We start from the raw sequence: 17,032 nt of genomic DNA on the forward strand, positions 1-17,032 counted from the left end.
TGACAGAGGCAAAGCAATAATAATAATAATATTTTATTTATATCCCGTCCTCCCCAGCCGATGCCAGGCTCAGAGCGGCTAACAACAGTAAAATAATACCACATTCTAAAATCATTTCATTATAAAATCAGTTCAAATTAATGGCAACCATTGGGCTAGAGTTCTGTGAGGATTGCCAAAGGAGGGGGGTCAGACTGTGCCTTGGCCAAAGGCCTGGTGGAACAGCTCTGTCTTGCAGGCCCTGCGGAAAGATGTCAAGTCCCGCAGGGCCCTAGTCTCTTGTGACAGAGCGTTCCACCAGATTGGAGCCGCAGCAAAAAAAACCTCTGGCTCTGGTTGAGGCCAGCCTAACCTCCCTGTGGCCCGGGACCTCCAAGATGTTTTTGTTTGAAGACCGTAAGGTCCTCCGTGCAACATACCAGGAGAGGCGGTCCCTTAGGTATGAGGGTCCTAGGCCATATAGGGCTTTAAAGGTTAAAACCATTTCTAATGATGGCGCCACTATCATGAAGTTTCTCGATGTGGTACACCCTGCTGCATAGACACCTGTGGACACTGCCAAATCATGGGATGCCGAGGTTGGCGATGGCACCACTTCAGTTATACTTCTAGCTGCTGAATTCCGAAAGCAAATCAAGCCCTATGTGGAAGAAGGGCTGCACCCCCAGATCATCATCGCTGCCTTCCATACTGCAACCCAGCTGGCAGCGAATAAGATCAAGAAGATTGCCGTTAAGATCAAGAGGACCGACCGAGAGGCGCTGCAGAGCCTGCTGAAGAAGTGTGCAAGCACAGCCTTGAGCTCAAAGCCGATTTCCCACCAAAAATAGTTCTTTGCCAAGATGGTGGTGGATGCCATCATGATGCTGGACGAGCTGCTGCAGATCAAAATGATTGGGATCAAGAAGGTGCAGGGAGGAGCCCTTGGTGGATTCCCAACCGGTGGCAGGAGTTGCCTTCAAGAAGACCTTTTCTTATGCTGGCTTTGAGAAGTATGAGCCCAAGAATTATGAGTCCCCCAAGAACGCTCTGCTCAAGATTGAGCTGGAGCTCAAGGCGGAGAAGCACAATGCTGAAGTCAGAGTCCACACTGTGCAGGATTACCAGGCCATTGTGGACGCTGAGTGGAGCATCTTGTATGATGAGCTTGATAAGCTCCACAAGTCAGGGGCCAAAGTCATCCTCTCCAAGCTTCCGACTGGTGACATGGCTACCCAGTACTTGGTTGACCGGGACATGTTCTGTGCTGGCCGAGTGCCTGAAGAAGATCTCAAGAGGACCATGAGGGCCTGTGATGGATCTATCCAGACCAGTGTAAATTCCCTGACCGATTATTTCCTTGGGCATTGTCCTCCTTTGAGGAGACAGGTACAACTTCTTCACAGACTGCCCAAAGGCTAAGACCTGCATGATAATCCTGCGTGGAGGATGGAGCAGTTCATGGAGGAGACAGCGTGTCGTCTCCACGATACCATCATGATTGGTAGGAGAGCAATCAATCATGACTCTGTTGTCGCTGGTGCTGGAGCTACAGAGACGGAGATCTCCAAGTACCTCCGAGACTATTCCAGGACCATTCATGGAAACTACCAACAACTCTCCCAAACTTCTTCCCCATGGCAAAACACAAACTAGAATTCCATCTCCCCACCCCCCACCCCTCACAAACCCTGAATAATATGCCACACAAAGAAGCACAAGTGAAGTCAGTCATCTGCAAGAATGTGTAACTATTTTAATGGAGGACTTCAAACTCTTCTCCAATATTGTGTGTGGAGAAAGATTTAGGAAAAGCTAGTGAAATGAATGAGATTTTCCCCTATTTCTGATGCTGTGAGAGACAAGGCAGGAACATAGCTGTCAACCTTCCCTTTTTTTGCGGGAAATTCCCTTATTCCAGCGCCGTTTCCCGCTGCTTCCTGCTGCTATCCCAGATTGTTAGATATCCCGTAGACTGTCCCCGGGACAGGTGAGGCTGCTGATCCCTTATTTTCGACGCTGCTGATCCCTTATTTTCAAATCTGAAAGTTGACAGCTATGGGCAGGAATTGGATGCTTTGGGCAATAAATAGATGTGTCTGGCAGAGCTCAGGGAGCTTAAGCTATTTTCTTTCTTAAGGCAATCTTTCATTTTCCTCTGTGCTTTTGGTGTCAGCAGAGGCTGAGCGGAGCTGAGAGGCAAGCCAACATGTTTTCCCAGGTGGGTGTGTTGCTTGTTGCCACCAGTCCCCACCCTCCCTGGGCACATTCCTGGCACTACCGACAAGCAGCAAGTGACAATACAAGTTTCTAGCTGTGGCTTCTGCTTTGCATTTGCTGATATTGAACTCTTCCCCAGAACTGTTGATATGTACACAGTAAGGAGGTTTGAGGTTGGTTTCCAATCGGCACATGTACATAAGCAGCTTGAGTAAGGAACTTAAGTTCGCACATCCTTGTTTCACGCAATGAGCTTTTAAACCATCCCGACTCACACATCTGCCACCAGAAGCCCAGGGAGCATTCAGCTGTCCAGGCTAAAACTACTTTTTGTGCTCAAGCATGATGTCCTTGTGCCAATACACCAGTGAGCCAAGAGAGTCAGTATTTTGCTATACCGGGGAATTTCGGTGTGTGCAATTAAAGTGGATTAAAGGGCTCTGTCACCGTAAAGCAACAAATCCACTTTAAAATAAACTCTTTCTGTAGCTATTAAGGTGACAGGGAAATGCACTGACAAGTGTGTCATGAATGAATGACTTATAAGATGATGTATAAATGCTTGCAAGCAAATAAAGATGAATGCCCTATAAACAGATGATCGGGAGGAGTCCCACACACCATGACTGGAGAGGTTTTCACACCCCAAATTATGGGAATGCATGATGTGCGGGGCTGCCTTTGAAGAATGTTCAGAAGCTGCAATTGGTACAAAAATACAGTGGCTTGATTGCTACCTGGAACCAGGCAAACAGGGCCAGCCCGCAGCAGACAGGTTACTGGCTGATGTTCTATATAGATCACATACAACCCCTGTTTTTAAACAGCTGTATTAGTTGCCAAGTTTATTTCTAGCCCAATCAAATCAGGGCTTGTCCACACTTCCTCTTGTCCTGTGCTCAGAAAGCACGGGTCCAAGTGGTTTTGCCTTTGCCCTTCCTCCTTCCCCTGCAAAACTTGCTCTTTAGCGAGGAATTGGAACAAACAGCAATTCGCGGAAAACCTGATTGCCATTTGCTCCCTGGTAAAGCAACAGGAGAAAACGGAAGTGTGGGTTTAAATACCTAAATGACTTAGGCCCCAAATGTCTGAAAAACTGCCTCCTTTCCTACAGATGCTCTTGGATGTTAAGATCAGCAGAGGGAGCCCTCTTGGTAGTTTCACCACACTCAGAGGCTCAGGGGTTGGGGTTCGAGAGAGACCATTATCTGTGGCAGCTCCTAGGTTGTGGGGTTCCCTCCCCACAGAGATACGTCTGAAGACACGCCGTTGCCCTGGCCTTTGACACCTGAGATGTAAATTTTCAGTAACCACTGAAATGTGATTTGAAGCTTTGGAATGTGATTTGAAGCTTTTTAGTCCAAAAGCGTACAAGAGATGGGCTTCACAGCCCACTCATTCTTTTGCTAGGTACCACTCTTGCTGCAAACCACTCTTACTGCCAAGCAGAACATGGCGCCTGACTCAGTTATTTTCCTGTGCTTTCTCTTCACTTGGTCCTCTGGGTCCCCACTTGTTGCTTCAAAAGTTCTTTTTGGGTACCGTCAATTATTTTAATTGACTTGCTTCTTCTTGCATCTATGCCATGTCCATGTGTGTTGGTTCAGTCATGGTTAGAATTAATTAGCTAATTCTCTCCAACCAAATAAAGGTGTACATTTTGTTCCCCATCTGCCATAACAGATATGCATTATTTCCTGAGTTTCCCCCCATGTTAAATGTATACATTTTGATTCACTGTATGTATCTTCAATAAGAAGCCGCAGGTTAAGGCCCATGTGATAAATCTGCCAAGACACTCTGTTGCCAATGTCCAAAGAGCCTGATTCACAAGACTCTTAAGAGTGTGTGCATGAGAAACCTGTGTCTAGCTTGCTAATGATAAGGGGCTGGAACCAGGAACCAATTTCAACCTCATCTCTGGTCTACTACTTCCTGCAAGTTCATCCACCCATCCTAAATGTCACACCCCCTTGCTCTCTCATGCCCCAATATGATCTTTAAAGTCAGAAAGAGATGGTAAAAACCAATTGCCACAAGCGTGATATAGCATTTAATCCCGCAAAGATTCATAATTAAGGAAAGTTAAATGACTGTGTTAACAACACTTACTAATGCTAAAACAGAAATGGATTGAAATCACCTTAGCAAAGGTGGAGTTAGGACCGGTCAGAGCAGACTCAATCCATGCTGAAGTGTCTTCTCCCAGACATGACACAGGAATACGGCTGCCTTAATTTCATATCTAGCCAATGACACAGGAATACGACTAGCCAAAGCCACCATTTCTGCCTCCTGCTCTGAGCTGAGTCAACCTCAGTGCTCGGATTCTATAGTGGTCCAGGGCTGAAGTCAACTTAGCCATTTGAACTGGAAGCCCCAAGACCTAGTCCCAGACGTTCAGGGCTCAGCTACTGCAAGAAAGCCCGGACTTTGAAAGTCAACTAATCTCCCTTGCTGTATCATACTGTATTGTTTAATTAGTGTTTTTATGGAGCAGTCAAGTAATTTCATTGTCCCCGAAGGGGGCAATGACAATAAAGATATATTATTATTATTATTATTATTATTATTATTATTATTATTATTATTAAAGTGGCAATACAGTTTGGCATCCATTAACAGGTTGCATGTTTCAGTGCTGAACCCCAACCTTTTAAAAACAGGTTTCTCTAGCTGAGTCCTAATTCCGATTAACTCAGTCCTAAAGGCTGGGTTGCCCCACATCTACCACTATCATTATCCACTATTACCTTACACATCCCTGCCCTTAATCCACTGGACAATGCTGGTTCTTTAGATACTCCTCCTTTGCCATCCTGAATTCTTCAAGGATGCTTTGTTGCCCTGAGAAGTTAATGCATAAGAAGTGGCCAATGCACACAAACAAACAGTCCAAGAAAGAGAGAAAGAACAACATAGTCACCCTCTGCTATGAATGGTTGTGGGAGACAATATTCTGTGGCTGTGCTGCTGCCACAGAATTGTTGCCTAATTTCAGAGTCATGGTAGAGAGACGCTTGGGGCTGAAGAAAATCCAATGGTCATCTGCTCCAATCCCTGGGCTCTAATACAGTACAGTGGTACCTCGGGTTACAGAAGCTTCAGGTTACAGACGCTTCAGGTTACAGGCTCCGCTAACCCAGAAATAGTACCTTGGGTTCAGAACTTTGCTTCAGGATGAGAACAGAAATCGTGCTCCGGTGGTGCGGTGGCAGCAGGAGGCCCCATTAGCTAAAGTGGTACCTCAGGTTAAGATCAGTTTCAGGTTAGGAACAGACCTCCAGAACAAATTAAGTTCTTAACCTGGGGTACCACTGTATCTTCAGCACATCAGTCCCATTATAGATCAAGTCACATAATCCTAACTAGAACATGCCACAAGAAGTAACAAGAAAAGTATAAGATTATAGATCAAATCACATAATCCTAACTAGAACATGCCACAAGAAGTAACAAGAAAAGTATAAAATGGCCCATGTAAAGCTGCCTTTCTTATCTAGTCCTTCCTCCAAGGAGCTCAGGATAGGGTGCTTGATTCCCACCTCACAACAACCCTGTGAGGTAGGATTAGGCTGAGAGATGGGGCTTGGGCCCCATGTTTGCAAAGCGTGCTTTATGGCTCAGTAGGATTTGAACATCGGTCTCTCCAACATTAGTCACCACCTCAGAGTAAATACTTGCTGCAGTAAACTTCAGCTATGCAAATTAAACAGTACAAGAGATGGCAAAATAAAAACGTGAAATGACGCTGGAGAGCCACAACCAGACCAGAGCAGACAACTGGGTTGCACAGATGAATGGTCTCGCTCAGTACAGGACAGCTCCATATGCTCAAACGTATGCTTGGGCAGCAATATGACAAAGCCACCATCCTCTGTCCACTGCCACTATCTGAATAAGTGGGTTCTCCTTTGCCTACAGAAGGTTTTGCCCCAAGAAACAAGCTGGGCTTCAAGGTGCCTAAGGAGTCTCAAGCCTTTTTTGCTGCCACAGATTAACAACAAAACTACAACATCAATGAGAAGCAGGAAAGCAATGTAATCAGAATTTTGACACTGCGGAATTTGGGTCTCAGCAAATCCTGAGAAGGAGAAGTTCATTGCACAAACCAATTGTTCCTCTTGTTGGAATCCCCCCCCCCCCAGTAAATTACACACACTCGGGGTGCATATAAACTTCCCCATGCCAGTAGTTACTTCATGCACCTGACAAAGAGGACTGTGCCTCATCAGAGCATATGTCACGATAAATATATTTATGTATTCAAGCAGTTTATATATAACTTGACTACAATAGTCTCTAAGCGGTTTACAAAGATACAATACAAAAATTAAAGATCAGTTCAAACCATTGTGTTAAACTTCAATTAAAATGCTTGCTGCAATGGAAAAAGTACTCAGTATGCACTGGAAGAATAGGACAATAGGAAAGTTTACTAACTTATTAAGGTGATATGAGAAGGCACAAGCTGTTTTTGCTGCAACAGACTTAAACATGGCTACCTCTCTCTGGCAGAAAACATTTGTGCCTATTTGCAAAAGCGTGTTGAGGACTTTAGAAGCACAACAGATTCAAGCTCCACTCAGCCACAAATTCTGCTGGGTTATACTGTGTGTCAGCATAGCCACTAGCTCAGGGTTGTTGTGAGTGTATAAAGCTGCACCTTATACCAAATGAGCAATTGTATTTTATTCCAGTTTAATTTCACCTTCTTGTTTACAGGGTTACTCCCTTTGTGTAATACCCCTTCAGCCTGGTATTGTCTTCTCTAACTGGCAATGACTCTTTGGGGTCTCAGAAAGCAGAGATACTTCCCATTGTTTGCAGACTGATCTTTTTTTATACTGGAGATGCCAGGGACTAAGCCTGGAATGTTCCAGATGCAAAGCTGTCTGTCTATGACTGGACAATGGCCAGTTCCCATTCCCCCTCCTCCTGAGAAATCCACACTGAAAAGTCTATTACTAGTATTAAATACCATATCCATATATATGCTGTGATGTTTTATCTGTGCCAAGAGGCAACTTTCCAAAAAACAAAAACACACAGCTGCCTGACAGCCACTTCCTGATCTGAAACCTTCTAAGCTCCTGTTCCCCGCGACGAGAGAAAAGCACTCTGCACAGGCTCAGGGGCACTCCCTATTACCAGAGCCCCACGCAGAGCAAGCCCCGCCCCGCCCCCAGCATACGTGCCAGATTATGTGCTTTCTCTATTCACTTCCCCGCCCCTTCTAAAAGTTCTGCAGTTCATTTGCATACTCTCCCCTCATTGGCTGAGCAGAAAGAGGAAGGCGCATAGGGGGAAAGCCCGCAGAGAGGAGGAGGGAGAGGGAAAAAAGGGGAGGAGACACCTTTGTTTCTCGGCTTTGGTTTGTAAACAAGAGGAAGTCTAGACTTCCAGCTGGAGCTTTTTCTGGGGGGCCACAGGTCTCTCTGTGGGGTGTCTCCCCCCACCCAAAATCCGCACCAGCACCCTCGCCCTGACCTAGACGGGCCTCGGGGAAGCCAAGGGGCTCCATCAAAAACGGGCTTCTTCGGCATTTGTCTTCTGCCAGGTGAGATTGGTGGAGGGTGGCCGACGAAGTGGGCTCTGGAAGCAATATGCCACAATAAATCTTCTAGTCCTTAAAGTGCCCAGAATCCCGGTTTTGCGGGCGCCGGGGAGTGTTTACCTCTAATGGGAAATCGGGCTTTAGGGTGAGTGACTGCAGTGGGAGATTGTAAGCACCTAATCGCGGTGCAATAATCCGACCGATACAAATAGGTTTGGTGAATAACAAGGGATGGAAGACATTCCAGCCGGTAATTAATTATTTTGCTCCTCCTTGCAGTAGGCACCTGTAATATGTTTCCCCGCATTGTTTTAGTAATGCCTGCCTGCACTTTGATCCACTACATAAATGATCTAGAATATGTTAGAAACAAAAGGGGGCATTTTTCCTAATGTGAAAGTATGCCCCCTGCTTGTACTGGATTTCAAGAGAGCTGTTACATACTAAAAAGAAAAAAAAAAGCCTCTACTGGGGAGGAAACGCTATACTGTATAGACAAAGGCTCTTAATTTTCAAGATCTTCTCATTCAGGATAAAATGGCACCCTTTATGTCTTGAGCGGTCTGTGTTGTTGTTGGCCCCTAGAATACACTGCCAGCGCAATATTGATTAGAGGCACGGTGCCAAATGGAATCCTAACTGTCTATGAGAACATGTAATTCTCTGTATTTCCCAGGAGCCAGGATGATGAGCTAGAGCCAAATAAAGGAAATTTCCCTTTTTTCCAGCTTGAAATTTTGGTATCTGACACGTTTTCAATTTGAATAGATCCCCCCTCATCACTACTTAGCCTTGAGATCAAATTTGACATATTTCATATTGAGGGACGTAAAGGTATGATACACACACACACACACACACACACACACACAGAGAGAGAGAGAGAGAGAGAGAGAGAGAGTCTTCTGCCCATCACATTTTTATTTTATCATACTGTATTCATATTTTATCATACTGTATTCATGTTTCCATCATTACAAGTAATGGAAAAACATTTTGGCTGATTGGGTCAAATAGGGAAGTTTAGCTAAAACTGGCAAACTTAGCAACAGTTGCCTACTTCTAACCTACTGAATGAAAATCACATTATTTTCATTTGTCAGAGAATCCAACTAGAAATTTCACTTAATGAGTATTCAAGCCTTACGTTTATAAACTGTTATCAGACACCCTACTTTTTCCACCTTCCCTTCTTTTGCATGCACATTACATGTTTTGTATTTAATGGATAAGGATATTATTAAATGTACATTTTGTACATTGGGAATATTTTGTAATAGATTTTTTTGGGGGGGGCAGCAATCCTATACACACTTACCCAGAAGTAAGCCCCACTGAACTTAATGTGGCTCCCTCCAAGTAAACAGGCACAGAACTGCATTGTAATATCTAACTTGGTTTACCCTCTCAGTCATGGCCCCTCCCTCTTTCCCGAGAGGCTCCTCCCCAGTATTCTATTAACCCCTCCCTCCCTTCTTCTTGAACCACATACTGTATAACATATTTTCACAAGAAACAGATAGCTTAAATATTGTATCCTACCCACTTTTCATTACTATAGAAAATATGAATACAAGGTTTAAGGCCAAGCCCAAATTTAATGTGGAAACTGCCATCTTTGCCCTAAAAAGGAAGAGACCAAGGTCAAGACAGGCCCTGGGATTGAATGTACCTACTTACAAGGCTTCCATATTAAAGCACCTAAAGAAATTCCTCCTTCGCATTGTACTGTGTTTGCATGTAGTGGTCGATTGTTTTCTGCCATGTGAAAGAAAGTCCCCATTGTCTGATGAGGTCAATGTGTAAAGTGCATTGTTATGGAAAGTGAACCTTTGTTCATATCCTGAGAGCCTTTGATCATCAAAGTGGAACCTAGATTACTTTATTATCATTTGTATCTAGCAGATGGTCAACCACACATTTATCTGCCAAATAAAATGCCTACTTGTTAGCTAGTATTTTTCACTGCCCATGGGGCAATGCTGTATTTTGCACAGAAGAGGATCTAAATCACAGACTGCCCCTTTACCAACCATATGCTCTCCAGTAATGAGATAAACCTTTTTGTTTAGAATTTCTCTACAGTTTGGGGAAAATTTTCACAGAGAATTGGGGGGCGGGGGCTACTGAGGCTGTAACCCAGACGTAAAATAAAACCCCTTTCTTTTACCTCCCTCTTTTCAGTTTTGCCTCTACCACCTCATCTCTCTTTACCATTTCCTCTTCCAGTTGTTTGATCTCTGCACACACACCTTGTTCCTCTGAGCCACCATTGTAGCACATTTTTCTCCTCTTTCACCCCACCCGTAAACAAGGAAAAACACAGAATGTCTACTTGTACAGGAGGTGGAGACCAGAGCAATACAGTAGTTTGCAATAAGAGCAAAGAGGGGATGAGAAACCTGGAGGGCCCCGGGTCTTTTGCATCATAGAGTGACCCTAAATGTTGCTTCCCTTCCAAAAAACCCCAACCTTCTCAATTCAACTCCCAGTATTATTTGTTTGCAAAGATGTGGAGCTACAGCCTCCATTTTCCCCAGCTCAGCATTCCCTTGCCTGGTTTGTTTCCTTTCAAGGAACCGCCTCTCTTTCCCTCCCCCATTCCATGTTCCAGACTCCCCCCCCCCCCCATTCCCTGCCCCAGCCACTTCCCTTTGCAAAGCAAGCATCCCTCCCTCCCTTGCAAAGGGCTCTTCCTTTGCCTTCCTCCCCAGCACCATTCCTTTAAGGCACTTTATTTCTGCTGGCCTCCCCTCCCCCCCCCCCCCTCTGGTCCTTCCACCCCATTTATCCGCAGGCTGCTTTGTTTCTATATCTCCTTCCTCCACATTCCAGCTGGAATCTTCTGTTTTCTCTGCCCTCTGGTTCTGCGCCCATCTGCCTCTTCGACACCATTCCTCCATACTGCACTTAAGCATGCTTATCTGTGGCTTCCATCCTTTCGGTTTGCATTTTTTCTGCAGCTCTTCTCCCCCGCCCCGTCTGCCTTGCCTTCTCACTGTCTGCATTCCTTAACAGCCATTCCTGTAGGTTCCTTAAACACTCATCCACCGCCTGCATCTGCACAGTACCCACCTCTCACTCCCACCATCTTTTCACATCTGCACATTTTCTAGCATCTTTTGATCAGGTCCCCACCCCACCCCCAACAATGATTCCTTTTGTGCATTTTCGCCTCCTCGTGCATCTACCCTTATTTCGTACCCACCTCCCAAGATTTTCATAAAATTAATCATTTCAAGTCCAATCTGCTTGGGGAGACATAAAGCAACCGACCAGGGTAGGTGGTAAAGGTAAAGGGACCCCTGACCATTAGGTCCAGTTGTGACCGACTCTGGGGTTGTGGCGCTCATCTCGCTTTACTGGCCAAGGGAGCCGGCGTACAGCTTCCAGGTCATGTGGCCAGCAGGACTAAACCGCTTCTGGCCAACCAGAGCAGCACACGGAAACACCGTTTACCTTCCTGCCGGAGCGGTACCTATTTATCTACTTGCACTTTGACGTGCTTTTGATCTGCTAGGTTGGCAGGAGCAGCGACCGAGCAATGGGAGCTCATCTTGTCACAGGGATTCAAACCGCCAACCTTCTGATCGGCAAGTCCTAGACTCTGTGGTTTAACCCACAGCGCCACCCGACATCTCTAAAACAGGGACTTAGGTACACACGACCAAAGGGAAAGCAGAACACGTAGAGAGGTGGTGAATTTGTTTAAATTCTTTGACAATGTGCCAGAAACTCCCAGATCTCTTGGTGAAGGGTGGCAGGAATGAAGAGAATGGAAAGCCAGGAATTCCTGAGTCCTGGCAGTTGCACCCATGGTTCCAGAGATTTTAGAAAGGCCACAAACTGAAGGCTCTTTGGAGAGGCACTGCTTGGAAGAGCTAGGACACCTGGGTTCTATTCCTGGTACTGCTGCTTCATCACGAGATGATCAGAGTTGACCTACATCCTGGGGTTAATTACAGGCTGAGCCTCCAGGAAGCTGCCTAGGGAGGGAAAGCACGTGGTACTGTTTTTGTTTAGACACCAGACCGGTTAGGCAGAACTTGGCTGGCTCCCAGGGCTGAGAAGAAGCAGGTCCCAGGCACCCTGACTTCCGTGCTGCTTCTGCCCTCCACTCACTAGCCTGTCCATACCTTGGTAACCCTTTTCTCATTGCTCCCTCTCTTTTAGGGCTTTCGGGGGGCTTTCTCCCGCCACCGCCCACACAGCTTCCCCTTTAGGGACGATCTGGTTCTTCACAACTCTCCTGAAGCTTCTCCCCACTTGCGTGACCCCACCACAATGGTGAGGCTGTCCAAACCCAAAACTTTCCAAGCCTATCTGGACAACTGCCACCGACGCTACAGCTGCGTGCATTGCCGGGCACACCTGGCCAACCACGACGACCTCATCTCCAAGGTGAAAAGGGGGTGGGTGGGACGGACCCTGGCACACTGTTATAGCGGGGGGGGGGGCAGCTCTCAGCACCAGAGGGGTTGTTTTTCCTCCATCAATTGGTTTACTACACTTGATCTTAGCCAAAAGGAGGAGGAAGGAGATAACATAAAAGTTGGGGGGAAAGGGTCAGGAAACTAAAGGGAGTCCTACTCTGATCTGCTGATATTAGCCCCATCTCAATAATCAGACGGCGATCATGTACCTAGCATTTTTAGTGTGCCTTTACGATCTTTTATCTTTGCTCGTCCTCACAGCAACCGTGAGGGGGGCCACTTGACAACAAAATCAAGAAACCGGGTAAAAACCCATTAGCACAAGGAAGCATTCACATTTTGCAGTGTGGATTTCCCAAGGCCACGTGCAGACTGTGGCAGGCACAGGATTTGAACTCTGATCCCTTGGATTGAATATTTTACCTACTGCCGCAGCTCCAGCATGAGAAATCTCAGTCGAAACCCACAGCACTGAATGCTCCATCCCTTCCACTGCCTAGAGCCCTGGAATTGGGCCAGGTTATTCTGGGGAAATCACCAAGGCTCACCTCCCAAGTGGGCCAGGCTATAGGCCTAGAAGCTTTTCCTTGGTGAGCAATTTATAAATGCTCAGTAAGGAAGGGGAGGGATTAGAACACTTGCCAGCTGCGAGATCATATCCTAGGGAGCTACAGTTAACAAACAGGGACTATTTTAGTGCTCAAAAGTAGAGGGCCGCTGATCAGAAGTGGAGAATGAAGGCAGAGAACGGGGAGAATTTAGGTGGGCAGCTTACAGGGAGTGTGGGGTGGGGAATTGTCTTTCCTGAGCCTAACATTCAACTGCCATCTCCACCCTCCTGTGCTTGAGATACTGCAAGGTCAACAAGTTTGAGCCGCTGGCTGATTAATCATTACACAGAATCCAGTGTGGAGAGATGGGGTGTGCCTGAAAACAAGCCAGAGAACAAATAAGGAAATGCAGAAGGGAGCTGAGAAACCAGGGCTGAGGCTAAGGACCATCAGTGGAGGGCAAGGGGGGGGAGGTATGCAGCTGGAACAGAAGTCTGCTAGTTAGGGCAGCTAACGCCACAAGAAGTCTGTTTATCTTTAAGGTGCCACGGGACTCCTTTTGTGTTTGCTGTCATTTGTTTGCCGTAACTAACACCGTGTCTATGCCTCTGGATATGTTCTCTTTTTTTAACCTGTTTTTTGTGTCTCTTGTCATTACAGTCTTTCCAAGGAAGCCAAGGTCGGGCATATTTATTCAACTCTGTGTGAGTATCGCAGGAGGGGAGCAGCAGACTTAAGGCATAAAAACATAAAAGACAGCTACATACATGGTTGAAACAGCCAGCAACAACCAACCCTAAACCTTTATGTGCTCTTAAAAGTGGCTGGTGAAACCCAGCCAGATGGGCAGGGTATAGGCAGGGTATAAATAAATTATTATTATTATTATTATTATTATTATTATTATTATTATTATTATTTTAAAATGTTAGGTCTACAAGCTTGTGCTCTCAGGTATGATGCTTTTCAGTGGAAGAGTCCCCTTTTCCTTGTCTGGGGAGCATTTCCTTGTGTGAGTTCCCACTTATAGCTTGAAAAGCTGCAGCCCAGAGACAGGTTTATGACTGTTCTCTCATTTCGCCATACATAGCGTGGGCTTGTTCACTGGAAGCGCCTCAGAAGCACAGGGCACACGGTGGGGATAATACACTCACTTCCCCAACTCTTAAGGTCAGGCAGGCGGCTGGGTTTATTCCAGTGCTCATCAGAGGGGGCGGTTCGTGGCAAGCAGAACTGTGGGCCCTGGCTAATACCTGCCTAGATTGAGGCCCATCACTGATCCTAAAGACAAGGTGAAACTCAGACTAGGAAAACATCAGGGGCTCCAACACCCTTTCTCTTTTCCCCCTTGCAGGGTAAATGTTGGATGTGGCCCAGCAGAGGAGCGGGTGCTGCTGACAGGCCTGCATGCCGTGGCTGACATCTACTGCGAGAACTGCAAGACCACGCTTGGATGGAAATATGTGAGTCTCGCTTGGCATCCCCCACTCATAGAATCATAGAATCATAGAGAGTTGGAAGAGACCACAAGGGCCATCGAGTCCAACCCCCTGCCAAGGAGGAAACACCATCAGAGCACTCCTGACATATGGTTGTCAAGCCTCTGCTTAAAGACCTCCAAAGAAGGAGACTCCACCACACTCCTTGGCAGCAAATTCCACTGTCGAACAGCTCTTACTGTCAGGAAGTTCTTCCTAATGTTTAGGTGGAATCTTCTTTCTTGTAGTTTGGATCCATTGCTCCGTGTCCGCTTCTCTGGAGCAGCAGAAAACAACCTTTCTCCCTCCTCCATGTGACATCCTTTTATATATTTGAACATGGCTATCATATCACCCCTTAACCTCCTCTTCTCCAGGCTAAACATGCCCAGCTCCCTTAGTCGTTCCTTATAAGGCATTGTTTCCAGGCCTTTGACCATTTTGGTTGCCCTCCTCTGGACACATTCCAGTTTGTCAGTGTCCTTCTTGAACTGTGGTGCCCAGAACTGGACACAGTACTCCAGGTGAGGTCTAACCAGAGCAGAATACAGTGGCACTATTACTTCCCTTGATCTAGATGCTATACTCCTATTGATCCCTCCCTTCTCCCCTAAAGACTCACACGCTGCCTTAAAGGAAGCTCACTCTTTTGCTCTCTCGTTCTGCAGGAGCAAGCCTTCGAGACAAGCCAGAAGTACAAGGAGGGCAAGTACATCATTGAACTCAACCACATGATCAAGGATAACGGCTGGGATTGAAAACAAACAAACAGAAACACAAAACAGAACAAACGCTGCCACCTTTGGACAGCTACATATGTAAGGGGTGGAGCGCCAGAAATGACAATTTCCACGAGACTTGCCTCTGCCTTCCTAACCAAGGGGCTGCCATCCAAACCACCTTCAGGTGCACGGAAGCTGTGAAGGAAGCGGCGCTTCCGCCAGGAGGACATACTCGGGGCTCGGATATGTCGCCATCGTGTGGCAAGAAGTGGCAGCACACCAGGAGACACCTAGGCCAGGGGCAGTGTGCAAGAAGGGGTTTAGGGTGGGCTGGGGTTTGTTGTACAGAGGGAGTCTGCATTAAATCACACAGGCGGGGGGTGGGGGTGTACAGTGGGGCAGGGGAGGGGTGGGTTGTACAGTATTTGTGAGTTTGTGCGAGTATGTATTATATAAATAAAAGCATTGACGTGATACTGGTTTTTTCCCTACGGTGGGGGGGCGGTGTAGACTGCAGTGTCTGCCTAGAAAGGGATGTACTGACGACTCCACTCTTGAGTGTTTGTGGCCTTGTTTGTCCCTCGTTATTTATTTGTTTCTGGCATTTCTAACTACCCCACCTTTTTCTGAAGGCCGTATTCTTGGCAGTTTCTGTATGCCAAGAGCCAATAAGGGCAGCAGCAAAACAACAAATACATTACATGTAAGTGTTAGCGACTACTCCATTAGCCACACCTCCGTGTAAATTGCATCACTTCACAAGGTCCCAGCGAGAGAGACAATGAGCTTTGAAGAAAGGGAGGTTCTGAGAAAACAGGCAGTCACACACCCAGCATACTGTAAGGCAGATTTCCATATTTCCCAAGGTATCCTTCCCAGGGATGGGAGAGGAGTCTTCATTTTAGTTTACACAGCCTTTAAGACAGCAGTAGTTCCTGCACGAACCACAGAGAGAGAGAGAGAAATCCGTTTCAAAGATCCCAAGAGCAATGAGTCTCCTTCCTTGGTGAAGAATTGGAAAACTCGGGTGCAGACTATGGTTTGCTCATCCTGCCCATTTTATCTGGGAGACTAGCTCACCTATCACAGACAATTCATTTTGCAGATTTCCTTCTGCACTAGGATGGCGTTCACTACATCTCTTGACAACAACCAAACCTACAGCATAATTTCAAATAGGTGGATTTTCCAAGTCCCAGACAATTCAACAGCTGAAGAATAAGAAGACCAGGAAGGAACTGAGAGGGAGATCAGCTAGCAAAGTTCCCCTTCTCTGGTTATGAAGCAAGAGGATTTAGCAACTTCTCCTTCCCATCATGTCCCCAAAGCTACAAATTATATGCATAAGCGCTTGCATCTTCAAAGACGCCTACTGACCCACTTCAATCACAATTCCTTTGTCCTAAACGGCACTGCTCAATAGCTCCCTCTGCTGCCCTGTGACAGAATTAGACCGCCAATTTTGGATTTACCCACATCCAATTTCATTGTTCTGCAAGGGACAATGACAATAAAGATATCGTATATCGTATACAGTATCTGGCAATATGCAACTCTTATCGGAGCAGTTCTTGCAAACGGCAAACTTGGATTAAAATACTTGCGCCACACTATGCGGCATGTTCTTTTGACCCCCTAATATAAATTAGTTGCCACATCATACCTTTCTCTTGCCACAATAACTCAGAGGACAAAAGGATTGCTTTCCTATTTTATTTAAGTATCTATGAAAGTGTTTTTAAATCTTAAGAACCAGCTCACTGGCCCAGAACAAAACCTATTCAACCCAGTGTCCTGTCTCCCAACAGTGACTATCGTGATGCTGCACCAGGTTTGCTCCCAGAATCCTCTCGTCAGCAATATGCAGCCTTTGAATAAAATCATGGAACTGCAGAGTTGGAAGGGACACCAAGGGTCATCTAGTCCAACCCGCTGCAATACATGAAACATGCACACAGCTGTGCCTGGGTGGGCTCAGGCCACCAGCTTCTAGCGCCACAGGTCTGGGGGTTCCATTTTAGAGAGCAAAAGATTTCCAGTTTCTCCTGACCCCCAACAGCTGTGCATCTATAGAGAGGCTGCTGTCATCACC

The 17,032-nt window shown here is 46.3% G+C and overlaps 2 protein-coding genes and 1 pseudogene across 3 annotated transcripts in view; 2 read left to right on the forward strand and 1 right to left on the reverse strand.

Annotated features, from left to right (window-relative positions):
* CORO1A (coronin 1A) overlaps positions 1-17,032 on the reverse strand; it is a 79,472-nt gene that overhangs the window by 53,512 nt on the left and 8,928 nt on the right. The window lies entirely within an intron of this gene.
* On the forward strand, positions 353-4,452 carry LOC310662712 (T-complex protein 1 subunit eta-like; annotated as a pseudogene). The gene has a single exon. The product of its transcript is annotated as a T-complex protein 1 subunit eta-like (transcript).
* Positions 7,546-15,409, forward strand: YPEL3 (yippee like 3). The gene is made up of 5 exons (XM_083409825.1): positions 7,546-7,759; positions 11,930-12,157; positions 13,401-13,444; positions 14,095-14,203; positions 14,887-15,409. Exons 2-5 carry the CDS (start codon positions 12,041-12,043, stop codon positions 14,974-14,976), a joined length of 360 nt encoding a protein of 119 aa, XP_083265951.1. The 5' UTR covers positions 7,546-7,759; positions 11,930-12,040; the 3' UTR covers positions 14,977-15,409.

This window comes from Podarcis tiliguerta (assembly GCF_965153285.1).
Source record: "Podarcis tiliguerta genome assembly, chromosome: 13".
NCBI classification, from domain to species: Eukaryota; Metazoa; Chordata; class Lepidosauria; order Squamata; family Lacertidae; genus Podarcis; species Podarcis tiliguerta.